Consider the following 26,162-nt stretch of genomic DNA (forward strand, 5'->3'; position numbering starts at 1 on the left):
ATTTGCTTGACTCTGTAATCAATCTGATTTGCACTTATATCTTATGACACTCAATCCCCAATCCAATGGTTCTCAGCTTGGGGACCATTTTGGCAACGCCTCCCCACCGCCTGCTCTGCCCAGGATTGCCCAGGGGTTATCCGGAAATGTCTGGAGACACGTTTGATTATCATAAGTGGGAAGGGGAGGGGGTTTGGCCACTCAACTGGTATCTAGTGGGTAGAGGCCAGGGATGCTGCTCAACATCCTGCAATGCACAGAAAGCACAAACACAAGTACATTCATGCACACGTGTGTACACATACTCACACACCCACCACCACTACAAACTGTTATCCAGCCCAAAATGTCAACAGCACCAAGGCTGAGGAACTCTGCTTGAATCTCAGAAGCAGTGCTAAGGTCATTCAAGAAAGGACATGCATCTAATACTCTTCCTGTCCCTTCAGTAGTTTACAGAGACATATGAGATTCTGGCACTATGCTTCACACTGTTTGTCACACCTTTATCAAATATCCTTTACAGAGATTTCTGGGGAAACTGAATTTCGACCAGAAAACAGAAGAGGCTGTTACCAAATGGGGCAACTTGGCACTGTCCACAGATCACAATGAAAGGGGTCACAGTACCTTCCTGGGAATAGGACTGATTTGTATTTGGATCACTAGGAGGCAAAACCTTTAAAGCTCTGTAACAAAGCCAGACAGAGGTGAAGCCCCTGAAAGAAATGTGTTTACTGACTTCTTTGTGGAATGGAACAAAAAACTGGAAGAAATCTAATGACTGTTTAGCGGTCTGGTGTGTGACTGACAAGTAAGCTAGGAATCAGGAGAACTAAAGTTCTACGACCAAGCCCACACTGGCTAACTACATTTTATGACTTCCCTAGAACTCCAACATCCTCATTTATAAAATGAGAGGCATTCCTCAGGAAGCTGCAGGGAGGATGGCATTTAACATGAGGCATAGCAGGAAAAGCTGTGGGCTTCCCCCATCTGTTTCAGCTGGAGCAACTCCCCTATTCCTTGCTATACTTCCTCCCAAAATGGGGTTGTGCTACTTCTAAAAATAAGGCCTAGAAAACAACGAACTTGATCATCTTGGAGGCCTGATATTATATTAACAGCGATCTAAGCAAGCCTTTTACAATCTACCATAGCACTTGTATCCCATGACAGTATTTATTTATTTCCATTCCAGATTATAGTTTATTTATCTTTCCCTCCTACTACCCAACACAGGGCACCCAATCAGGGTTTGCTGAGTCAATGAATGATTTCCAGAATTTGAGGTATTCTCAAAATCAAGATTATTCTCAAAGAGCGGATGACAAATACGACAGTTAAAAATGAAGCCCGGAAATAAGAAAAATGGCTGGTGAGTAAGCATTTTTGAGCAGTGTTTTTACTGGAGAAATTTCTACTGATGGTGAGAGATGAGAATGGCCATGTGGGGAGACCAAGCATATAATACTTTGTGCTCAAATAATAGTTTCAGGGTGCCTGGGTGGCTCAGTCGGTTGAGCATCTGACTTCGGCTCAGGTCATGATCTCACAGTTCTTGAGTTCGAGCCCTGCGTCGGGCTCTGTGCTGACAGCTCAGAGCCTGGAGCCTGCTTCAGATTCTGTGTCCCCCTCTCTCTCTGCCCCACCCCTGCTTGTGCTCTGTGTCTCTCCGTCTTTCAAAAATGAAAAAACATAAAAAAAAAAATTTTTAATTAAAAAAATAATAATAGTTTCACGTTTGAAGGAGAAATGCTGGGTTTGCACTGGTTTCGAAGCGGCTTCCTTACATGCCACAGATACAGATACTGAGAACACACCTTTTAGATTTTGTTTTAAGGACTGTGAAAGCCTGACTGGGAGCAGAGCACTTGGCCTTACTGCACCACCCCCTCCCCCACCTTCTTTTTAAAGAAATGATAGGCAAAATTTTAACAGTCAAGGTAACAAACACTTGCCAGCACTCCACCACCCCAGGCAAGCACAAACTACCTGAAACTTCCTGATGTCTACCTCCATATAAAAACGCTTTATTCCTCCAGCTGGCTTTAGAGAGAAGGGATGCACAGGACCATTTTCTTCATGTTTGTTACTCCAGCAAAGGGGCCAACCTAAAGAAGGCAATAGCTGTACAACCTCCTAATAAGCCCATATCCTGTTTCTAAGCACATTTTGGAGGAAATACACCAAGGAATTAGGTTATTATTATTGCCAGGACATAAAGCAAAATGCTACAGGGATCACAACTTACTGAAAAAACAACAGCAGCAGTTTGCCACTATAAAACTGAGTAAGTTCCTCTTCCATGAGGCAGCCCCCAAAACTACATGAGTTAAAGATACATGAAGTAGGTGCCTATAATTCTGAAGAGTTCCCAAGAACTGGTCAAACATCACTGTCTCTATTAATCATTATCAAAAAGAAATTCAAATAGCCCAGAACATCCACTGTTGCCCAAGGACATGATTAGGCAATAATGAATGAATAACTTTAAGGTTAAAGAGGTAGGCAAGATAGGGAGGGCAAATGTTCAACAGCTTATAGGCCAGGAAAGGCAGGGACTGTGTGCTCCTCGGCTCTAAGAGGTATCTCAACCCTTTTTCGAAACCAAACCCTACACAAAAGGCCAATATGTAAAGCAAGTACTGTATAGTGAATGGAGCATCCACAGTTAAAGTGGTGGTGCAGGGTGCCTGGCTGGCTCAGTAGGCAGACCATGCAACTCCGGATTTCCAGGTCATGAGTTCAAGGCCCACGTTGGGCGCAGAGCTTACTTAATTTAAATAAATAAAAAATAAAGCCTTGATAGCAGCTTTGGTGGCAGGTACTCAGGAGCTCAGCTCCTCCATCATCCTTAGGAATTCTGAGCTCAGCCTAGTTTGCCGGCTGTGGTCTAGGGCAACTAGGTCACTTGCTTTGAAACAGACGGCTTCCATTTCCTGCTACGTGTGCTAAGTGACAGTGGCTCTTGGACAGTCTCTTAGGCTGTGTGTGTCCAAGCAACAGAAGGAAACTGGCCCTGGATTAGCCACTGTTCTCAGAGCTGCCCATGGCTTTCTGACTGCTGGGCCAGGGCTCCGTATACTCTTTCACACCTTGTTTCCAACAGTCCAGCAGCTTCTTGAAAACATTTTGACCTTCCCAAAAACCTGTGGTTTCTGTGTCTTCAATCACCCCATCCCCAATACTCTTACTTAATTGTACCTCTGTATCAGCTACACTTGACTGTAAGGTCTCTGAGGCCAGACTTGGAGTCTCAACCACACTAGAAAGTGAGAGTGCTTAGCTGCCCTGTTCCTGGGAACCAGTGAGAACTCACTGTCCTTTGCATGTGCACTCTTGCAAGTCCCATGACAGTTGGTATTTAGTTAATGTCTGTTTGTTTACAAAGGAATCCTATAGTTTCTGTCTCTAATTTTCCACCCAACTACTTCCTCATCTGAAGACAGAAATTCAGAGACATGTACTTCTAAAGATGGGTAGGAAGGGTATTTGCCAGAATAGAAAAATCAGTAACTTTTTTGGTTGCAAATCCCTTTGAGAATCAGATGACAGCTTCAAATCCTCCAGGACAAATGCATATAAAAAATGTGGCCAATGCCATTCCAGAGCAACCACAAGCCCCTGAAGTTTACCCATGGACCCAGAATTCAGGTTAAGAATCCCTACTCTAGTAGAGTCTCTTTATGAGAGACATTCCCTTTGTGAGTAATGTTTTTAAGGAAACCCTGAATAGTTATTAAAGAGGGGTTTCCCCTCTCTTTAGTTCCCTTCTTTTCTGTTCGAATTCTTTTACCTAACCCCAATGGGTTCAGTTCAAGTTCTCCTGTCTTTTCTCTTTCTCAGCCCTTCACTTCCCTGACCTCTCAAAATACTGTGTGCAAGAGACTATCATAAACCTTACAATTTTACAGTTTTGAGTCTCCCCAAGGTGACAGCCAACTCCATGTGAACAAGGACTATGCTGGGTTTGTTGCTGTTTTGCACACCCCCTCAGTGCCAATTCTCTGTACACCACAGAGGCAATACATACTGCCAAAGAGGCAGATGCCACTGCTTCTTTGCCCTTCTACCTTAGGCATTTGCACCTGAACGTTAACTTCTTTAAAACCGGACATATGCCCTGGAAAAGCCAAATATAAAAGCAAGAAAGAATAACCTGATCACCCCCACTCTTCTCCTTTCAGGTCCTCTAGTATGACTCCACAAACACAAAAAGCAGGACAAATATGACACTGAATACAGACACCTGTAAATTTTGCTGAGGTTGTCAAAAACACAAGTGTGTGGTACAGGAATGGAGTGTTTTAAAAGTTACTTTCCAAGGGCTCCTGGCTGGCTCAGTCGGTGGAGCATGTGACTCTTGATCTCGGGGTTTTGAGTTTGAGACCCACACTGGGTGTAGAGATTACTCAGAAGATTAAAAAAAAAAAATCTAAAAAAATGTTTAAAAGTTATTTCCTAATTAGTGAGATACCTATTACTAAACAAAGAGAAATCCTGACTCTCCCCTTGCCTTCCTGTGGAAAACCAAGGGAGTGAAGGTCAATGACAACTCACTACAACTGCCTTCAAACACTACCTAGATTCCTCTCCCAACCCAAACACAATTCTGCTCACCAATTCTTTCCCTTCACCTGCCCACCCTCCTCCAGCCTGTCCTGGAAATAATTCCAGGTGACAAGAGCTCCTCTGCAGCAGCGTGTAGTGGTCCTGCTATAGAGAAGAGCAGATCCAATAACTAAGGAAAGGGATGGCTACACTTGGGCAAGTGACACACCACAGCATCATCACCAAACATTTATAATGCTCATGGGCTCTGTGACTTAAGACCTTAAGAGGCCTTAAGGCCCTGTTTTGAACTTTAAGTACCTTTCAATCAAGAAAGAGAAAGAAGATAACACAAGGTGTACCACAGTATAAACATTAATTGTACAGTGCAGACAACAGTGCTAAAGACTGAGCCTTAGGCGGAGCCTAAGGGTGGCTAAGTCTGTCAAGTGTCTGACTTCGGCTCATGCCATGATCTCATGTTTCATGAATTAGAGCCCAGCATTGGGCTCTGCACTGACAGTGCTGAGTCTGCTTGGAATTCGCTCTCTCTCCCTCCCTCCTCTCTGCTCCTCCCCAACTTGAGCTCTCTCTCAAAAAAAAAACAAAAAAAAACAAAAAAAAAAACCTGAACCTTATGTTCCACATTTTCCAGGACAGTTCTGCTTCAAATCAAATATCCTGTCTCATCAGTTCCTTTAGTACTTTAGTGCACCTGTATGGTCAGACTATGGGTCCCAGTGTTTGGCATAAAAAATCTGCCCATCATAGCAAGTGATGAGGCAGGCCAATCAATCAGGTTAGCAAAAACATAATGGCAGATTGTTTAAATCATGCCAGTGCCTTCCCACAGCCCTCAGGTAATTGTGGCATTGACCCACAGAACAAGACCATGAAACTTGAGTCTTCTGAGACTGAGAAAGCTCATCAGGAGAAAGGCAGGACACTGGGAGTACTTACAAAAAGTCAGGCACGCAGGGTGCGAGACACCTGTCTCTGTTATGCCATTCTTCTCCAAAGCCCTTTTAAAGTTACTGAGAACTATGACAATAATTAGGCCTATGATACTCCTGGGAAAGAAACAAATCTGTTCGTGTGACAAAAATTAATTTTTCCCCTAAGCAGAGAGAAGAGACTACTTGCTTGGCCTCTGGCATACAAGCTGACAGCAGTTATCGCCAGGCAACAATTAGCCCTTTCTTTCCTCTTCTGCCGTCCCCTTCCTCATGTACCCCATTCACTTACTTCTCTATCCTCTTGCCAGTCCATTCCCACTTCTGTCCAGCCTGTGTTTGTGACAGGGGGCCCTAAACAAGAATCACATGAAAAACCTTAAAAAGCACAGATTCCCGGGCCCCCAAACTTACCCAAATAGAAAAGTGTGAAAACCCCTGCCCTAGATTCCATAAGCAGCATTCAAGGCACAAAAGGTATTTTAACATATTAACCTTAACTTCATTAAGTATTAACCCCATTTTTCAGACACAAAAACTACAGTTCAAATGATTTAAATGTTTTTCTCATGGTCAAAAATATATCATCACAATTTCCTTTTTTGGGAGAAACAAACCATTTATTTTTCACTCTAATACAAATGAATATGTATGTATTTGGATACATACATGTACATGCAAAACAAAATTGTCTAATTTTGAACAGCTGTGAGTGAAAAAGATTGTTACCAATTGATTAGCTTAATTTTGTGCTTAACAATTCAATCACTTTTTTTTTTTTTTCTTTAAGTAAGCTCTAAGCCCAACATGGGCCTGGAGCTCACAACCCCAAGATCAAGAATCATGTGCTCTACTGACTGAGCCAGCCAGGCACCCCAACAATTCAACCACTCTGAAGTACAAACAAAAAGTCAGTCTATCTGTGTATGTTCATAGAGGCATTCAAACACACATCTGAAAAAAGAACCTTCCTCAACATCACATCATTAAACAGCAAGAATACATGCACTCTGATGAAAATCCTACTCCACAAATGGACTAGACAACTCTTGGATAACTATTACAATATCTGCTTAAAGAAATCTATCACAAAGACAAAGCCATGTTTGATAAAAAAGCCTTTGAAAATTATATCAAAGCAATAAGAAAAAACCTGTTCACTGATAAGAGCCTTATGAATTTAATTGCTATTTTGAAATGCTGAGTTCAGAGTTTAGAATATTGCTTTGCCAGGTCTGAATACAGATGCGTTGATATGACGACCCAGAAAGCATTGTTGGCTCCATTTCAGTCCTCCATGATTGCGATTTGGATGTAGTTCTCTGATGGGCTGTTTGTAAATGGATTCCCTTTACAATAGGTGTACACCTTTAAATTATCTATAGTGAACTCCAATAACCAGTGTTATTCTTAAATGGAAACACAATGGTCATTCAGAAAAGATTTCTTGCAATATATATAAATAAATGTAACCACATATTCATAAATACACATAACGTTGCTAGGCCAGATCATCAGCTATGGGCTGCTGTAGTTCAACACTGTATGTCAAATTTATTAGAAATTTAGAAACGAAATTTCTGAGGGACCTAGCTGCCTTGTTAGTTGGCTTTAAAATGTGTAATACAATGGGAGACATCTCATGGTAAATAAACTCAGTCAATATAAAGAAGTAAGCCAGGGACGCCTGGGTGGCTCAGTGGGTTAAGCGTCTGATTTCGGCTCAGGTCATGATCTTGGGGTTTGTGACTTTGGGCCCTGTGTCAGGCTCTGTGCTGATAGCTCAGAGCCTGGAGCCTGCTTTGGATTCTGTGTCTCCCTCTCTCTGCCCCTCCTACACTCGCACTCTGTTTCCCTTTCTCAAAAATAAACATTAAAAAAATTAAAAAAAAAAAAAAAGTAAACCATACGGTGAACAATATTACAGGGCACCTGAGTGATCACCAGAGTGAAATATCTTCCAGCATTTAAAAAAAAAGGAAAGACATTGGTACAAGCAATTAACTGTTCCAATTAAAAATTCCCCCTCCCTTCCTCCTTTCCCTCCTCCTCCTCCTCTCTCTCTCTCTCTCCCTCTCTTCCTTCCTCCGTTTCTCCCTTCCTACTTTTCCCTCCTTCCCAAAAACTAATCACTAATGGCACTGCTTCTGAGTACTGCAAAAATATCCTGAGAAATTATTCAGATTACAAAAGACAAAGCTTTCATCTTATGTTTTTGCACAAACCTAACAGATACAATACATTTAGTTAAAAACCACATAACTCACACTGTGTTGAACACAAAAGAAGATGTGATCCAGAGCTCTTAATTCTCTCATTGACTACTGTAAGAAAAAAATATTGGGGGGCGTCCAGCTGGCTCAGTTGCAAGAGCGAGCACTCTTTATCTCGGGGCTGTGTGTTCCAGCCTGACAATGGGTGTAGAGATAACTTAAAAATAAAATCTTTACCAAAAAAAAAAAAAATTGCATTAAATGTCTATTTATAACTTTCTAGTTAACTGTGGCCAATAACATACCAGTAGGTAATTTATAATTTTTCATCTCTTTTCTCTCCAAGGAGTTACAAGCTGAATTCTAAACTTATTATAAATACACAATTCCAATTTTCTTTTTTTTTTAATTTTTTTTTTTTAACGTTTATTTATTTTTGAGACAGAGAGAGACAGAGCATGAACAGGGGAGGGGCAGAGAGGGAGGGAGACACAGAATTGGAAGCAGGCTCCAGGCTCTGAGCTATCAGCTCAGAGCCCGACGTGGGGTTCGAACTCACGGACCGTGAGATCATGACCTGAGCTGAAGTCGGACGCCCAACCGACTGAGCCACCCAGGCGCCCCCACAATTCCAATTTTCAAAAGTATCTTTCTCCTAAGGAGTGATATTCTAGTTTTTGGTACAATACTGATGCAGAGTTCAACTGTCCTATGAAGAGAGTCAGCTATAAAAGGAAACCAGGGGCACCTGAGTGGCTCCGTCGGTTAAGCGTTTGACTCTGGATTTTGGCTCAGGTCATGATCTCCACGTTGTGGAGCCCAGCTTGGGATTCTCTATCTCCCTCACTCTCTGCTCCTACTCTCCTCAAAATAAATAAACATTAAAAAAAAAAAAAAGGGAAACCAAAAAAATCAAGGTAGCCCAAAGGCCCCAGCTGTCCAGTTATACATTTCAACAGACTTAATAAGGGGCCAGCTAAAGGCAATGAATGCCATCTTCTCCTGAGGCAATGTCATTTCTAGGGTAGCTCCTACTCCTGACTCTGGTGACACAGCATCTCACCTTACTGACCCAAGCAATAGAAAAATGCAAAGCAACTAAGACAAAAAGAGAACCACAGATTTTCCTCCTCACATTCCCAGTTAAATGGGGTTATTTAGTGAGTATTTCCAAGGCCCCTCTAATTTCCACACCCTCACCAGTGTTTCGCCTTAAGGTACTGTATTTGAAAGTTTTTCCAATGTCACCACGTAAACTTTTAAATACCCAAATGAGCTATGAGCTTCTGGAAAGCTTGTGATGTTTTGTCTTGTGATGATTTTGAAGAAGAGAGAGAAAGAAAGAGAGAAGGAGGGGGGGGAGAGGGAGAGAAAGAAAGAAAGAAAGAAAGAGAGAGGGAGGGAGGGAGGAAGGAAGGAAGGAAGGAAGGAAGGAAGGAAGGAAGGAAGGAAGGAAGGAAAGACGGACGGAAGGACATGCACGCGCGCACACGGGTGGCTCAGTCAGTTAAGCGTCTGGTTTCGGCTCAGGTCATGATCTCACAGTTTGTGGATTCGAGCCCCACATCGTGCTCTGTGCTGATGGCTCGGAGCCTGGAGCCTGCTTCGGACTCTGTCTCTCTCTCTCTCGCTCTCTCTCTCTCTTCTCTCTCTCTCTGCCCCTCCCCCGCTCACGCTCGCATGTGCGCGGTCTCTCTCTCAAGAGTAAACATTAAAAAAAATTAAAAAATAAACAAAAGAAAGCAAGAAAGATCCTAAGGAATAAAGCATATATTCGGGCACCTGGGTGGCTTAGTCGGTTGAGTGTCCGACTTCAGCTAGGGTTGTGATCTCATGGTTCCTGGGTTCGAGCCCCACGTTGTGCTCTGTGCTGGCAGCTCAGAGCTTGGATCCTGCTTCGGATTCTCTGTCTCCCTCTCTCTCTGCCCCTCCCCCATTAGCGCTCTCTCTGTGTCTCTCAGAAGTGAATAAATGTTAAAAAAAAATTTTTTTTAGGGGCGCCTGGGTGGCTCAGTTGGTTATGTGTCTGACTCTTGGTTTCGGCTCAGGTCATGGTCTCACGGTTCATGGGTTCAGGCCCCACATCTGGCTCTGTGCTGACAGTGCAGAGTCTGCTTGGGATTCTCCCTCTCCCTCTCTCTCTGCCCCTCTGACTCGCTCCGTCTCTCTCTCAAAAACAAATTTAAAAAAATTTTTTTTAAATTTTTTTTAAAGAATAAAGCATAGATTTACTAATGTGTATTCTTTAATCCACTCCTTGCAAAAGAAAAACTAACATTTTTATTACTGGAGTTAAAATTTTAATCGAAACACACTGGTTGGGGCGTCTGAGTGGCTCAGTCACTTGAGTGTCTGACTTCCATTCAGGTCATGATCTCACGGTTGGGGAGTTCAAGCCCCACATGTGGAGCTCACTGCTGTCAGTGCTGAGCCTGCTTGGCATCTTCTGTCCCCTGTCTCTCTGCCCTTCCTCCTCTCACGCTTTCTCGAGGCGTGCTCTCTCTCTCAAAACTAAAAAATTTTAGAACAAAACAAAACAAACGAAAAAAACACAGTAACACCATACCAGAAACTCAAATACACAAAACCACTAAGCTCCTCTTTCCTTCTACTTGGAATGACAGTTAACAGGGAGAGGGAAGAGAGTTTAAATGACATAACCCAACCTCTACAACACTATTTAGGAAAGAGCGTCAGATCTTGTAGGCAAGACGACCAGGATCAAGCCCATGTGTCGCATCCTGTCAGTTGTGCGATGCAAGTGAAGTCACTTAACCAGTTTAATCACTAATTCCATTTTATACGTGAAAAACCTATCAATTCCCAAGGTTTTGGAAGGGGATGACAGTAAACAGCAGAGCCTTATACGGGGCTGTCCCCCAATCCCATCCTGCCTTGTCTGGTTCACAGAGCCATGAACAAGAACAGCCACCGGCCACAACAACAGGTTCATCAGAATCCTTTTTTTTTTTTTTTTCCCCAAGTCTGTTCATTTATTCCGAGAGAAAGAGAGAGGGGGTGAGAGAGCAGCCCAAGCAGGCTCTGCACCACCAGCACAGAGCCCCATGCGGGGCTGGAACCCACAAACCGCCAGACCGTGACCTGAGCCAAAAGCAAGAGTGAGACAGATGCTCAAACGACTGAGCCACCCAGGAGCCCCTCCTCAGAATCCATTTAAATAGCATGACACACGGGCAGACAGCCTCCTGCAAAGACCGTGCAAGGCGTTCCTGGCAACTGCAGGCAATCAATACACCTACATCACCGCACCGACGAGGTGACCGGTAAACTCCCTGCCCAGACTAACCGGCTGTCCCGGGCGTGGATCCCTCCCGATCGCTTGGCGGCCGCGGGTCACCCATGAAGTCATGACAGTGACTCAATGCGCCCTTCCGAGTGAGGTGAGTCAGGAGGAAGGGCAGAGCCCGCAGCAGCCGCCACGCGGGACACGGATCTCCGGCGCCGGGCCAGGCCCGGGTCCCGGCGGGCCCACTGCGGACGAAGGCTGCAACCTCCGCCGGGGACACCCAGTCCGCACGCGGCGCCCCTGGGGTCACCTCGCCCAACGCACTCGTGACGCCGCGAGGGGCTGGGCCCAACGGGGACCAACGCTGACCGGCCGTTCGGCCTCCCCGGCCCTCCCAAACGACGCGCAGGAAGCGGGGACCCCCAGCTCAGCCCTCTCCCCTCTCACCCCGCTTGCGGCCGCCCCCCGCCCCGGCCCACTGGGTCTCCCTCAGGACGGCGCCGGGGACGCGGAGTGCCGCGTTCGGCCTGGCCCAGCTCCCGAAAGCCCGGGCGGGCTAGACTCGCTGAGGAGCCCGAAAAAAAGACGGAAAGGGCGCCAGCCACTCACCCGCCACGGGTCCGCTCCGCCGTCGGTAGGTCCCAGCGTCCGCGCGTCAGTCACCCACTCCCTGAGGCGCCGCGGCCGCCGCAGCCAAGCGGGCGGCGCGAGTGCGGCCCGACGTGCGCACGCAGAGGGGGCGGGCCCTGCAGAGGACACGCCCCTGCGGCGGACACGCGTCCCTTCTCGCGGGGCCCGCGGCTGCTAGGGTATCGGGGCCCTCCCGAGAGAGTTCGTTGATAAGAGCAGGTGTTAATGACGATGATCCGGGGTACATGCTTTCCATGCCCGGTGTCACCACCTTCCAGGCTCCTCTCCCTCTGGACTCCAACCTTGCCCTTTCTGTTCCAGCCACACTGGCTTCTCGTCATTTCCTTACCTTTCGGGCTGGCTGCAGATTAAATGACCGGTCCAGTCAGCTGTTGACAAAGATGTGCGCAATATGCGGTGTTCGTGGGAGTTACTGGGGAACGGGAGACAATTTATTGAGATCTGTTAGAGTTTAGAATGGGTCTTCTCTGTGCTCAAACAATTCCACTTCTCGGTAGCTATTGGAGAGCAATGCGTGCAAGAACCCAAAGAGACGCAACAACGAAGGTCCTTGCACCATGTAAAGGGATGCATGCGCCATTTGGGTGAAAATCTGGAAACCATCTTAATGTTGTTTGAAGGAAGATGGGGTGGGGATTGACAGGGGGACATCTGTTCAACGGAGATGTGCCTCCGTTAAAAAGGGAAGGGCAGAGACCACCTTAGGATGTTCAGCAGAAAGGAAAAGCCAGATGTACGAAAATACAAAAATAACATTTGATAGTGTGTAAATTTAACCTAAAAAAATACATTGAACTCTAGTGTGTATGTGAACTGTTTAAGGGTGAAGAGCACTGATGTCTGCAATCTACTTGAAATATATCAAAAAATAAGAAAGTTGATGGATAATAGGTGTCTTATGGATAAATATTAGCAAAATGCTTAGAATTGTAGAATGTGGGTGGTATTTGTGTGGGTGTTCATTATACAGTTATTTCAACTTTTCTATATGTCTACATATTTTCACAATAAAATTGGGGGAAAATATATCCAATATGATCTCTTTTAAGTTGTTTTTTTTTTTTTTTTTTTTAACTACAAAATGTTCTTTCCACACGTTCACGTTTAGGTATCTAAATGCATCCAAAAGCCAGGAAGATTTACACACTAGAATGACAGAGGGAGGTCGAGGGTCACTTGTGGTTTATCTGTACCTTTTGCATTTTTTTATGAGATGCATAAACGCATTATACATTCCTTAGCTATCAAAACCCAATTTAAGGGGCAACTGGGTGGCCCATGTCGGGCTCTGTGCTGACAGCTGGGAGTCTGGAGCCTGCTTTGCATTCTGTGTCTCCGGCTCTCTCTGCCCCTGCCCCACTCATGCTCTGTCTCTGTCTCTCTCTCAAAAATAAACATTAAAAAAAAATTTTTTTAAAGCAACCAAAATTTAAAAATAATGAATTTTAAGAAAGTAAAAATTGGAAGTACACACAGTACTGTCCCCTGCCTCAAACACATACACAAAAAATGGAATTAAACCAAGTGGCACTGATTGAAGGAGGGGTTGCTTTGAAGGTTCAAATGAGATAATGGGGGGGGGGGGAGCGCTTGTTGGGTGCAGAGAGTACTCAAAAATAAAATCTTAAAAAAAATAAGGGGCACCCAGCTGGCTCAGTCAGTAGAGCGAGCACGAGACTTTTGATCTGGGGATTGTGGGTTCCAGCTCCACACTGGCTGTAGAGATTACTTAAAATCTTTAAAAAGTAAAAAAATAATAAAATGCATGTATTTATTTTAATATACTTCACTCGTGTTTATATTTATAAATGAAGATTTTTATCTATGTGTTTATTTTGCATAACTCTCTTGCAGTCTCTTCCATGCCCTGTTATGTTATGCCTCTCTGCTCAGACTATAAAGTTTGCCTGGACAGGGCTCACCACATTAGGGCTAACTCCTACTCATTCCTTATGACTCCACATAACCATCACATCCTCCAGGAAGCCCTCCCTGATCCCTAAGCTAGGCTAACTATTCCTATTCTGCTTTCATCTCCATCCCACTGGTATAATTGTCTACCATAATAGGAGAGCTTCCTGAAAGCTGGCCTATGTCTTCTCTGTATCTCTCTTCTCCTGGCACAATGCCCAGCACTTACTAGAAGCTCAATAAGTACTTATTAAATGGAACCCAAGTGCATATTACTGTGATAATAAGTGAGGGTTTTTTAATGTTTATTTTTGAGAGAGAAAGAGAAATCGGGGGACAAAGAGGGAGACAGAGGATCCTATGTGGGCTCGATGCAGGGCTCAAACTCAAACTATGAGATCATTACCTGAGCTGAAGTTGGATGCTTAACTGACTGAGCCACCCAGGCGCCCCTATAGATGATGTTTTTCTTTAAGAAAATAAACCCAGGGCCACCTGGGTGGCTCAGTTGGTTAAGTGTCAGACTCTTGGTCATGATCTCGTGGTTCATGGGTTCAAGTCCCGGGTCAAGTCCCAGGTCAAGCTCCAAGCTGACGGTGCAAAGCCTGTTTGGGATTCTCTAACTCCCTCTCTCTCTCTGACCTTTCCCCACTCGTGCTCTCTATCAAAATAAATAAGTAGACATTAAAAAGAAAAGAAATCCAAACAAGCAGTAGGACCAGCTACAGAATTTGCACGACCTGGTGCAAAATGAAAACTCAGGGTTCCTTGTTTAAAAATTATCAAGAATTTCAAGAAAGCAACAGCAGAGCCTTAAACCAAGCATGGGTGTCCTTCTCAGAGTGGGATCCTGTGCAACTGCTCAGGTTACAAGCCCGTGAAGCCAGCCCTAGTGCCCAGGTTTAATTGAGTAGCACAGGGCCACAGTAGGACGCAAGGAACTCCACTGCCTTTTGGCCTTGCTGAATCTACAGCTTGGAAATCAGAGCAGGAAAGAGCGGCAGAGAACAGTGTCTCTGCCCCTGGGCTTCTGGTCAGTGGTGCGGGTGCCAGGGGTCTGTCTGGAAGTGAGCGGGCATTATTGGTAGCCTGGGCAAAAGTTTTGTCTCTTGAAGCCCCACCCAGCCCACAACCAAGTGGTCTCTTGAGGCCTGAGGGGAAAGATTTGGCTACCGACTGGTGTTCTTAGCTGAGACTCTGCTTCCTGTGGGACTTTATATCTGACGAAGACTTCCTGCAAAGCTCTTGCCAGTTCACCCAGCCCAGTGACATGTGCTCATAATGATAACAGCGGGAATCCTTCTCTGAGCTTCCCCTGTGTGTCAGGCATAAGCTAAACCCCGCATTATCTCATTTGAATTTTATTTATTTATTTCCTTTTTTAAAGTAATCTCTAAGCCCAACGTGAGGCTCGAACTCATGACCTGGGAATAAAGAGTTACATGCTCTACAGACTGAGCCAGCCAGGTACACCTTTATACATGCATTTTATAATAAATAAAGACCGATATTTTACATAAATTACACATTACAAAAACATTTAAAAATGATAAAACAGGGGCACCTGAATGGCTCAGTCGGTTAAGCGTCTGACTTCGGCTCAGGTCATGATCTCATGGTTCGTGAGTTCGTACCCCGCGTCCGGCTCTGAGCTGACAGCTCAGAGCCTGGAGCCCGCTTCAGATTCTGTGTCTCCCTCTGTCTGCCCCTCGGCCGCTTGCACTCTGTCTCTTGCATTGTCTCAAAAATAAACATTAAAAAAAATTTAAAAATGATAAACATAAGGAAGCCTAAAATGCACATTACCTTGTGGATTAGTTATCTCCACCAGTAGATTGGGGGAAACAGCAGCAGATTTAGTTGGGTTTCCCGGTAACTCCAGTGCCAGGGTATTTAGACAACAGGTCAATCCCCAAATATTTACTGAGCGCCTACCTGCCAGGTGCTCTGTTAAGTGCTTGAAATTTAGCAGTGAATACAGAGATGTGCCTGATGTTATGAAGATGACATTCCCGGACGGGTCAATACATTTTGGAAGGAATGAGTGAATGAAAGAAAAAAAAAAAAAATGAAAGCTCTTATCCATTAATAAATTTTCAGGTGAGGAGCGACAGGAGAGGAGTGTTTTAGTTGAACACAAAGAAATCTCACTTTTCCTGTAAAAAAATAATTCAAATCCGTACAACTAGAAGCAACCTCAAACATGAGTTCAGGCCTTGGGTGTTGAGAGTCCCAGATGCAGATTTAATTATCCTTAGGTGACACCTATATCTGCAAGTTCAGATGTTCATGCAGGATAAAGACGTGCGTTTCTGCTTCTGGTCTTGGTTTTCGGCTTCCGTAGGCTTCAGCGCCAGCATCCCGCTAACCCGCTCCGCACGCGAACTCAGAAGAGCCCCGAGGTCCGCAAATCCAGTTTCTGCACGCCCGTGGGGCTGCTAGCCGAGAGAACGCTAGCCTGGGTGGGACGAACCATCCGCGCCCGCCAAGGGGGTGGTGGGTCAGCTCCGCGCGCCAACAGCGCCGGGACGGTGGGAGTTCAGAAGCCGCGCGGCCTGGGGTCCCCTCACGCAGGACGGCCTAGAGGGCGTGGCTTTTCCAGGACGAGGCTGGAGCTGCGGGCGGGACCCGCCTTCTCAGGTTCCACCCCTCCTCCCCCCACCCGCGGCGGTGGACTCGGCTGCAAATTCCGCGGCCCTTGTTCCCTCCCTCCTTAGTTTCCCGCTTGGTCTGAGGCGAGGAGGTACCGCAAGGCCTGGGCCACCGCGCCGGGGTGTCGGGCGCGGAGAGGGGGCGGAGCGGGCCGGGGGTCGCGGGGCCCCGACTTCTCCCGGGCTGGCTGCCCGTCGGGCCCACGCAGTGCGCTCCCGGGGTGGTTCCAGGCGGGGACCCCTGTCCTCTTCGCCAACCCGAGCGTCCCACGGTTCCCAGGCTTCAGGGACCGCGCTTCCCGCTCCGGCCCGCATGGCGGACAAGAAACTGGTGGTGGTGTTTGGAGCCACAGGTGAGCGAGCCCAGGGCCGCCCCGCAGAGCCTGGGAGACCGAGGGGGGTGGGGGTGGGGGTGGGGCAGGGCTGGAAGGAGGGTCCTGTGGCTCGGACTCCTGACCCGGCCAGGGGCCCTGGAGCAGGACCTGGGAGCACATTCCGTTTGAATTAAAAAAATAATAATAATTACTTTAACTTCTTGAAAAAGTGACAGTTGCACATAATACCAAAGGAATCTCCCTCCTACTTCTGTCTCAGCAACCCCATCCATCTCTGTCATCGTTTCTTGAGTATCCTACCAGATTAGATATGTACAAAGATTTTTTTTTTAATGGCAAAGTGTCTTGCCATCATGTTTTGTTCTTTTTTGTACTGTATGTTTTTTTTTTTAAATTTTTTTAATGTTTATTTATTTTTGAGACAGAGAGAGACAGAGCATGAACGGGGGAGGGGCAGAGAGAGAGGGAGACACAGAATCGGAAGCAGGCTCCAGGCTCTGAGCCATCAGCCCAGAGCCCGACGCGGGGCTCGAACTCGCGGACTGCGAGATCGTGACCTGAGCTGAAGTCGGACGCTTAACCGACTGAGCCACCCAGGCGCCCCAATGTACTGTATGTTTTTAAATATGTGTCACAGCTTAAGATCTAAATCACATATACAATTCACCCATTTAAAGTGTGCAGTTCGCTGGTTTTTGGGAGCCTCGTTGGCTCAGTCGGTTAAGGCTCTGACTTTGGCTCAGGTCATGATCCCCAGGTTGGTGAGTTCCAGCCCCACCTGGGGCTCTGCACTGACAGTGCAGAACCTGCTTAGGATTCTCTTGCTCTCCCTCTCTCTGCCCCTCCCCCACTTGCTCTCTCAAAATAAATACTTATAAATATTCTTATTCAAAAAAAATTTTTAATGTTTATTACCTTTGAGAGAGGGAGAGACAGAGCGTGAGCAGGGGAGGGGCAGCGAGAGAGAGAGAGAGAGAGACACAGACAGACAGACAGACAGACAGATCCAAAGCAGGCACCAGGCTCTGAGCTCTGTGCTGACACAGCCGGTTGCAGGGCTCGAACCCACCACCCATGAGATCATGGCCTGAGCTGAAGTTGGAGGCTGAACCAACTGAACCACCCAGGCGCCCCTCAAAATAAACTTAAAGTGTGCAATTCACTGGTTTCTGGTATATTCACAGAGCTTTACGCTCATCCTTGGCAGTTTTAGAACAAGGTCATCTCATCACTCCCAAAAGAAACCTCACACCCACCAGCAGTTACTTTACTCTCGGTTTCTTCAACTTTCCTCAGCCTTTGGCAGCCATCAGTCTACTCTCGATCTGTAGATTTGTCCATTCTGGACATTTCATATAAATTAAATCATACACTCTGTGGCCTTTTATGCCTGGCTTCCTTGACTCGGCATCGTGTTTTTGAGGTTCATCCATTTTGTAGCAGGTGTCAGTACTCCATTCCTTTTTTATGTCTGAATAATATTCCATTTTATGGGTAGACTGCATTGTGTTGATCTACTCTTCCATTGCTGGATGTTTGGCTTGTTTCCAGCTCTTGGCTGTTGCGAACAATGTAGTGAATGTTCATGCACAGGTTTTTGTGTGAACATGTTTTTAATTTTCTTGGGCATATATCTAGAGTGGAATTGCTGGATCATAGGGTAACTCTGTGCTTAGCACCTTGAGAAACTTCCAGACTCTTTTTGAAAGAGTCCCATTTTCTGTTCCCACCAGTACTGTGTGAAGGTTGTTGTGGTTCTGCAGCTTCCCTTTTCCACTCCAGGATAGGTCACGTTCACCTGTCCAAGTCATACGCACAGATCTGCCAATCTGCCAGTGATTACTTTGGCATGGATTGATCACTTCCTTAGCCAGATTCTTACCAAAGGACATCTCGTTTCTACAAATTTCCACTATTGCACGTAGTACTGCATTCACTTTTCTCATACATGTATTTATGGATGATTTTTTATTTTCTTCCTTTTGATGATTTTACTTTTTGTAATTTTCTCTTAAGTAATCTGTGTACCCAACATGGGGCTCAAACTCACTACCCCGAGATCAAGAGTTGCATGGTCCTCCAGCTGAACCAGCCAGGTGCCCCTCAGTCTTTTAGAGAAAAGATGTAGGTAATACTTTATTTCTTAAGCTAAGCAGTGGGTACATGGGTGTTGGCATGCCTTTGTGTATGTGCTAAATATTTTGTAATAGATTTATTTTTTTTACAAGTAAACTCTGCTCCCAAAGTGGGACTTGAACTCCCCGACTTTGATTTGCATGCTTTACTTACTAAGCCGGTCAGCTGCCCTTGTAATACCTTTTATTTTTTATCTTTTTTTTTTTATGTTTATTTATTTTAGAGAGAGAGAGTGAGCGTGAGCAGGGGAGGGGCAGAGAGAGGGAGAGAGAGAGTCCCAAGCAGGCTCTGCATTGTCAGCAGCGAGCCCGCTGCAGGGCTTGAACTCACAACCCTAAGATCATGACCTGAGCCGAAGTCAGACACTTAACCAACTGAGCCACCCAAGCGCCCATTTTAAACATTTTATAAAAGGTTTGATGCTAAAACATTGATGAACTTTGGAAACCGTATGCTGAGTGAAAGAAGCCAGACACAATAGCTACATGTTATATGATTCCATTTGTGTGAAATGTCCAGAATAATCAGATCCATAGAGACAGATCAATACAGACAGAAGGTACGTGAGTGGTCTACCAGGGCTGAGAGGGAGGGGAATGGAGAGTGACTGCTGATGGGTGTGGGTTTTCTTTTAGGGGGCACGAAATATTCTAAAATTGACTGGGATGATGGTTGCACGCTCTGAATATACAAAAAAACAAAAACCCACTGCACTGTACACTTTCCTTATTTATTTAACTTGAAGCAGTGAGTCTTACCGGTGAAATTCCAGGCAAGTCTGGTGTGTGGACGGCAGCAGAAGTCTCAGCTGCCTCATAGAGGTATCTGTTTACTCTGGCTAAAATCAGCCCACTAGTACGGATTTGCCAAAATATTTTTTTTGTTGTTTTTTTTAAATTTTTTTTTTTTTAACGTTTATTTATTTTTGAGACAGAGAGAGACAGAGCATGAACAGGGGAGGGGGCAGAGAGAGAGGGAGACACAGAATCTGAAATGGGCTCCGGGCTCTGAGCTGTCAGCACAGAGCCCGACGCGGGGCTCGAACTCACGGACCGTGAGATCATGACCTGAGCCGAAGTCGGACGCTTAACCGAACAAGCCACCCAGGCGCCCCGCCAAAATATTTTTTAAATAAATATAAACTGTATACCCTGTAAAAGGTGAGCGGATTCTATCTCAATAAAGCTGTTATTTTTTTTAACGGTGTAAGGCACTTCATGAGGATCACAGGTGGAAAGGGCCTGGGCGTCTGGCTGTAGTGGAGCCTTCCCTGAGGGGCTTTGAGGGGCTTCCCCTCAGCCGGACTCCCAGGCAGGCCCGTCCCCGCAGGCCTTTCTGACTCTTCACAGGTGCTCAGGGAGGCTCAGTGGCCCGGACGCTCCTGGAAGATGGGACATTCAGGGTCCGAGTGGTCACTCGAGACCCTAGGCAGAGGGCAGCAAGGGAGCTGAGGCTGCAGGGTGCAGAAGTGGTGCGGGGAGACCAGGATGACGAGGCCAGCATGGAGCTGGCCCTGACCGGGGCCCATGCTACCTTCATCGTGACCAACTACTGGGAAAACTGCAGCCAGGAGCAGGAGGTCAAGCAGGTGGGCGCAGGGGGGAGGGCGTGGGGAGGCTGGGCTAGGAGCAGGGCATCTCACTAGGAGCTCCCTGGGAGGCAGCTCCAACTTGTTAGAAAGGGACTGACCCTGCCTGTGACCCACTGACCACTGCAGACCTTTCCCCTCCTCTTCCATGCAGTCCACCTGGACTTTAATGAGGATAGGAGGCAGCTGCTTTCTTTTCTGGTGGTTTTTATTTTAATTTTTAAAGTGTATTTATTTATTTTGAAAGAGAGAGAGTGAGCAGAGAGAGGGGGGAGAGAGAATCCCAAGCAGGCTCCGCGCTGTCAGCACAGAGCCCAGTGCGGGGTTTGAACTCATGATCTGTGAGCTCATGACCTGAGTCAAACCAAGAGTTGAGTGCTCAATCAACTGAGCCACCCAGGCCCCCTGATTTTTTTTAAGATATCATTCAAGTACTATACACTATGCCTTTTCAAAGTGTATAATTCAATGTGTATGTATACATATGTATATATATACACATACATATATATATATGTATATATTGTGCAGCCATCACTATTACCTACCTAATTCTAGAATGTTTTCATCACCACAAAAAGAAACCTTTATCTATTAGCAGTTATTCCCCATTCTTCCTTCCCCACCAGCCCCAAGCAACCAATAATCTACTTTGTCATCCATTGACTTTTTACACTTTCTAGAAAAACAACTCTGTTGACCCATAATTTCCTGGAAATAAGATGCACACATTTTAATTGTATAGTTTGATGGAATTTGAAAATCAATATACTCATATATATATATTTTTAAGCTTATTTATTGGGGGGGGGTGGGTATAGAGGGGGAGAGAGAGAGTGAGAATCCCAATCAGGCTCTGTGCTGTCACTGCAGAGCTCAACATGGGGCTCCGTCTCACGAACAGCAAGATCATGACCTGAGCTGAAATCAAGAGCCTGATGCTTAACTGACTGAGCCACCCAAGCACTCCTAAATAAACCCACATATTACCAATCTAATCAAAATACATTTCCATCATCCCAGAAAGCCCATGTCCCCTTTGTATGTTGTATGTTTCTGTTTATTGTTTTCCACCCACATTCTCTCTAGTTATGGAGCCCAGGTGGCAGGGGGAGGGATATGGGACGGAGAACATGAGACATAGCCATCTTTCGCTCTGAGGATGGGGACACTCGCACAGAGCCTGTCACATAGACTCAGGTATCTGTGGGACGTATTGTTGGTGGCAGAGGAGAGGCCCCGGCTGTCTGTCACTTCATCTTTCAGCCCTCCCTCGTCCATGACCAGCTGCAGCTCTGCTCTAGACAGGACCTTCCCTACCCTGGGCTTTATTAGGGAAAAAGAAGGCCTTTGTAAAATAAAGGGAGACTGGACGGGCCCACTGGTCTTTAAAGTTGTTTTCAGCCTTGACATTTTCTTTGAATCCACTTACAGGGGAGCCCTTCCCATAGAGTAGAGAAGGACAGCTTCTCTGGTTGATGGAGGGAATGTTAGGTCATTATCCTGATGGCCTGGGTTCATGTCCCGTGGCTGCCATAACCAGCCAGCTGGCTCAAACGACAGGAATTTACTCTCATTCTGGGGGCCAGAAGTCGAAAATCCAGGAACCTCCAGAAGGAGACTCTAAGGGTGATTCCACTCCTTGCCTCTTCCAGCTTTTGGTGGCTGCTGGCTCTCCTCATGGCCACCTCACCCCAATCTCTGCCTTCACGCAGGGCCTTCTCCTCTGTGTGTTCTCTTCGGTCTCTTGTAGGGATGCTTGTCATCAGATTGAGAACCCACCTGGAATGATCCTTAGTTCTGTCTGCAGATTTCTTTTCCCAAGTAAGGTCACGTTCACAGGTTCTGGAGGTTGGGACATGGACACATCTTTCTGGAGGCCACCACCCAACACATCCTCATGCAGCAGGTGGTGTGGCTCTCCATGTTTAACTGACAGTTAAGTGCATCACAGCCCCGGGTGGCACCTGAGCAGTCTGTGTGCCTAATTGCTGAGCTGTACCACCTCCCTAGCGGACTGCTGGGGCCTTCCATCGACGGTGGCTTTGCACGGAGTAGGCCGAGCTAGGAGACCTCTGTGTGGCCCTCTCCCGACCTTCCACCCCTCCTGTCATAATGCACACATGTGGGCCACAGTTGAGCATGTTGAGAAGTAGGACAACCCAGATGATCTAGAGAAGGGACGCTAAGGTAGAAGGCTCACAGTCCACGTGTGGAACCACGTGTGAGCATCGTTCCAGTAGAGGGACAAGGGTGAAGTGGTATTGGCCTCTTTGCATCAGGCACGGTGGCAACCAGGGCAGGAGAGCCAGGGCTGTGGCTGGGGATACACTTCTTCCCTCTCAGCTCTGTGATTTCTCCTTTCCTGCCCACCAGGGAAAGCTGCTGGCCGATGTGGCCAAGCGCCTGGGCCTTCGCTACGTGGTCTACAGTGGCTTGGAGAACATCAGGAAGCTAACGGCCGGGAGGCTGGCAGCGGGCCACTTTGACGGCAAAGGGGAGGTGGAGGAATATTTCCGGGACATCGGAGTTCCCATGACCAGCGTGCGGCTGGCCTGCTATTTTGAGAACCTGCTCTCCTACTTCCTGCCCCAGAAAGCTCCAGATGGAAAGAGCTACTTGCTGAGTGAGTGCCCTTCCTCCCTTCTCGAGCATCCGCTGTCACCGAGGGGAGCAGTGGGTGTTGGAGAAAGCTGGCTAGTCCTCAGATGGTTCCGGGTCCAAGCCCTGGTTCTCTAGTGTCAGGCCTGTGACACTGGGCCTCTGCTTCCTGCTCTGTGAAATGGGCATAACTGACCTTTGCAGGGGTGTTGATAAAATCTGCCAAGAGGCAGTGATGCGATGCTTTACAGAGCGCACTTGTTACTTTTCCTTCAGAAGTAAGAGAGTTGGGAAGATCAGGTCCAGTGAAGTCGGTGTCCTGACCCAACCACCCCTCACCCTCTGCATGAACACAGTCTCACCCGCGCTTGAGTCCTGCCCAGCAGGGAGGGTGAGCAGTCTGGTCCTAGTGTTGGCACACTGGCACCACCCTTTATAGTTTGCAAAGCTGGTCGGGGATCCCTCTTGTGTTCCGTCTCTGGTTGGAGCTCTGTCCCTACAAGGTCTTTGGGTGACCTGAACGGGCAGCTGCGGTGGCCCCTTCGCCTGGGCGAGGAATGTGGCGGGACCCACGTGCTCCTGGCGCTAATCTAGACATTGCCCTGCTCTCCACCAGACCACCATGGCAGGTGGAATCACTAGTAATTCAGCACATTTATGGAGCACCTGCCATGTGCTGCTCTGGTCCAGGCCCTGGCCTTGACTCTCTAGCACTCCTGTTAGCAGACTTGGTTTTCCACGGCAGGAATTCCAGACGTGACCAGGTGCCCTGGGTCCAGCGCTTTGGGAGCAGCCCCTCCATTTCCTTCCTGTTCTGGTCTTAGCCCTGAGGGGGTCGTAGGTCCCGGGTTCCCTCCACTCTATAAATGGAGTAACAAGGGCTCAGGGTGTCAACAGGGGACCGTCAGGGTGGCAGAGCTCAGATTGGATCCCATTTCCTTACTGAGCTGCACTGCCTTGCTGCCGCCACAGACACCGGAGGGTGCTGACGTGTGCACGTGTCTGGGCGATGGGCTGGTGGGAACATCAGCCACAACCCCAGCACATCCCTCTTCCCCCCACTTCCCTCCCAGGCTTGCCCATGGGTGATGTGCCCATGGACGGCATATCTGTGACCGACCTGGGTCCCGTGGTGCTAAGCCTGCTGAAGATGCCAGAAGAATACATCGGCCGGAACATCGGGCTCAGTACCTGCAGGCACACGGCGGAAGAGTATGCCGCCCTGCTCTCCAAGCACACCGGCAAGGCCGTGCGCAGTGCCAAGGTGGGCCCCTGCTGCCCCCCGGGCCCAGGCTGGGTGATGTCCCAGCTCCCACCAGGGTGCTCCGGCAGCCCGGGTCTGGTCGTTCTGATCCCCAGAGGGAGCTATGGTTGGTAGGGAAGTGGTATGGTGTCTAGGGCTGCCCCACCCTCTGGGCAAAGTCAATCTGAATTCGTCACTGTGAGCATTTGTCATGCTGTTCTTGGGAGCCACGGGTGGCCACTGAGAGAAGTTTTTGGCTTAGGCAATTGACTAAGTGGCAAGGAAGGTTTCTAGGAAGAGGGGACACTAGGGGCCAAAGCAAGGAGTGAACACACAGGGTGTGTTGGGCAGGGAAGGAGGCCAGAGAGATGGGCCCCATCCCTGCCTCCTCCTGGCCTGGCTGCGTCCCCGCTGACCCTCAGTCTTCTTCCCCTTAGGTGCCTTGTTTCTTATTTGTCCTTCCCATTGTGGAAGTAAGACTTATTAAAGTCTGAGAAACTCCCACGTTATTAAAAGACAGAAACCACCTATAGAGTTCCAAGACACGAGCAGAGCAGTGATGGGGAGGCCATGGCAGGGCATGTCTCAGGTGGGTCAGACCCTCAGAATGGGGTCCTGCTCCCAGCCCTTACGGCCCACCAGCATGCGGGCCTTGGGGCACAATCCCTGACCCTCTCTGCTTCAGTAGCCTCATCTGTAAAATGGGTGGATGAATAGAATTCCCTTCCTTGGTTGTCAGAATTTAACAGAATAATCGAGGTAAGCACTTCCTTAGCGCAATGAGGTGCTCTAGAAAACGTGCCCTAAATGGCCACGGATTACATCTAAACAAAAGTCTGAGGCAACCATGGAGGATTTCAGGAGCTGAGGAGTTCAGGTTCAGTTTGGTCAGGAACTGGGAACAGCTTTGGTTTTTGAGCAAGAAAGTGATGTTTGCAGAGTTCTGGTTTGGAAAGGGCTGAGAAGTTTCCATCTTCTGATCTCAAAAGAACAACATTTATGATTTTTTTAAAGTAATCTCTACACTCACTGTGGGGCTTGAACTTACAACCCTGAGATCAAGAGTCACACATTCTTTGGACTGAACCAGCCAGGCACCCCTTGAACGATTTAAGTTGACTTAGAACAGTGGTTTTTTAGCTTTAATCTTTTTTTTTTTTTTTTTTTTTTTTTACATTTACTTATTTATTTTGAGAGAGGGGGAGACAGGATCCAAAATGGGCTCTGTGCTGACAGCACAGAGCCTGATGTGGGGCTTGAACTCACAAACCGTGAGATCATGACCTGAGCCAAAGTCAGATGCTTAACTGACTGAGCCACCCAGGCGCCCCTAGAACTTTAATCTTTTTAGTAGAGGGGTTTTCAGACGAACTTACTGGTAAGGACCTGGGCTGGTACTGAGTTGCCAATAGCCGGGGTGCTGGAGATGCTGACAGACCCAAAAGACTCCCCTCTGCTTCCAGATGACCCCGGAGGACTACGAGAAGTATGACTTCCCTGGCGCCCGAGACCTTGCCAACATGTTCCGCTTCTATGCCCTGAAACCTGACCGTGACATCGAACTGACCCTGAGACTCAACCCCAAGGCCAAGACACTGGACCAGTGGCTGGAGCAGCACAAAGGGGACTTTGCTGGGCTCTGACCCTGCCATCTCTCAGCCCCGTCTGGGGGCACAGGAGATACAGTCACAGTGATCCGTTCTCGTGTTGCAAAAAGTTATTTTTTTAAATAAAGGCCATTGTTTTCACAGATGGCTTCCAAGAGAAAAGGGTTTTGTTTCAGGGACTGGGGTTGGGGTGGCAGCTGCTGAGGCATGAATATCCCAACAGGAAGCATCAGGTGGTGGAGACGCAGCCCCCTCCCTTTGCAGGGGACTCGAGGGCTGAAGACACACAACTTAAGTGCAACTGTAAGTTTAGTCCGGCAGGTGGGAGACCGTGCTGTGACCACAGCCCAGAGGAGCGGCTCTGACCACTGTTTGTACTACGTTTGAGGACAGAGGGGATTCCGCATACCAACCATAAGCAATGCCTTTTGACATCGAGGCAAATACAGCCTTCATCTCCAGAGAGCTGGTG

The 26,162-nt window shown here is 47.2% G+C and overlaps 2 protein-coding genes across 4 annotated transcripts in view; one reads left to right on the forward strand and one right to left on the reverse strand.

The window, feature by feature from the left end:
• Positions 1 to 11,703, reverse strand: part of HMOX2 (heme oxygenase 2) — a 30,311-nt gene extending 18,608 nt beyond the window's left edge. The window contains exon 1 of the mRNA XM_060648333.3: positions 11,577 to 11,703. The gene's annotated coding sequence lies outside the window, so the exon portion shown is untranslated. The remainder of the gene's footprint in view (positions 1 to 11,576) is intronic.
• Positions 11,094 to 25,833, forward strand: NMRAL1 (NmrA like redox sensor 1). 3 transcript variants are annotated; one of them, XM_078440127.2, is made up of 6 exons: positions 15,913 to 15,931; positions 16,461 to 16,533; positions 20,001 to 20,239; positions 22,616 to 22,865; positions 23,914 to 24,104; positions 25,547 to 25,833. In XM_078440127.2, the coding sequence occupies exons 2-6, from the start codon at positions 16,494 to 16,496 to the stop codon at positions 25,724 to 25,726; spliced, it is 900 nt and encodes a 299-aa protein (XP_078296253.2). In that variant the 5' UTR covers positions 15,913 to 15,931; positions 16,461 to 16,493; the 3' UTR covers positions 25,727 to 25,833. The 3 variants fall into 3 exon arrangements, with proteins under 3 accessions (XP_060504319.1, XP_078296253.2, XP_078296255.2); XM_078440129.2 differs by lacking the exon at positions 15,913 to 15,931 and adding an exon at positions 16,029 to 16,169; XM_060648336.3 differs by lacking the exons at positions 15,913 to 15,931; positions 23,914 to 24,104 and adding an exon at positions 11,094 to 11,601 and having other exon boundaries at positions 25,547 to 25,689.
• Positions 25,834 to 26,162: the final 329 nt, after the last annotated feature.

This window comes from Panthera onca, chromosome E3 (genome assembly GCF_046562875.1).
Source record: "Panthera onca isolate mPanOnc1 chromosome E3, mPanOnc1 haplotype 2, whole genome shotgun sequence".
NCBI classification, from domain to species: Eukaryota; Metazoa; Chordata; class Mammalia; order Carnivora; family Felidae; genus Panthera; species Panthera onca.

What these genes read in the sequence shown, in the direction of transcription:
- NMRAL1 (XM_078440127.2), top strand. Translation starts at nt 16,494, where the DNA reads ATGGCGGACAAGAAACTGGTGGTGGTGTTTGGAGCCACAG. An exon ending in TGGAAAGAGCTACTTGCTGA is followed by an intron (nt 22,866 to 23,913) that starts GTGAGTGCCCTT and finishes CTTCCCTCCCAG; the next exon opens with GCTTGCCCATGGGTGATGTG. An exon ending in AGGCCGTGCGCAGTGCCAAG is followed by an intron (nt 24,105 to 25,546) that starts GTGGGCCCCTGC and finishes CTCTGCTTCCAG; the next exon opens with ATGACCCCGGAGGACTACGA.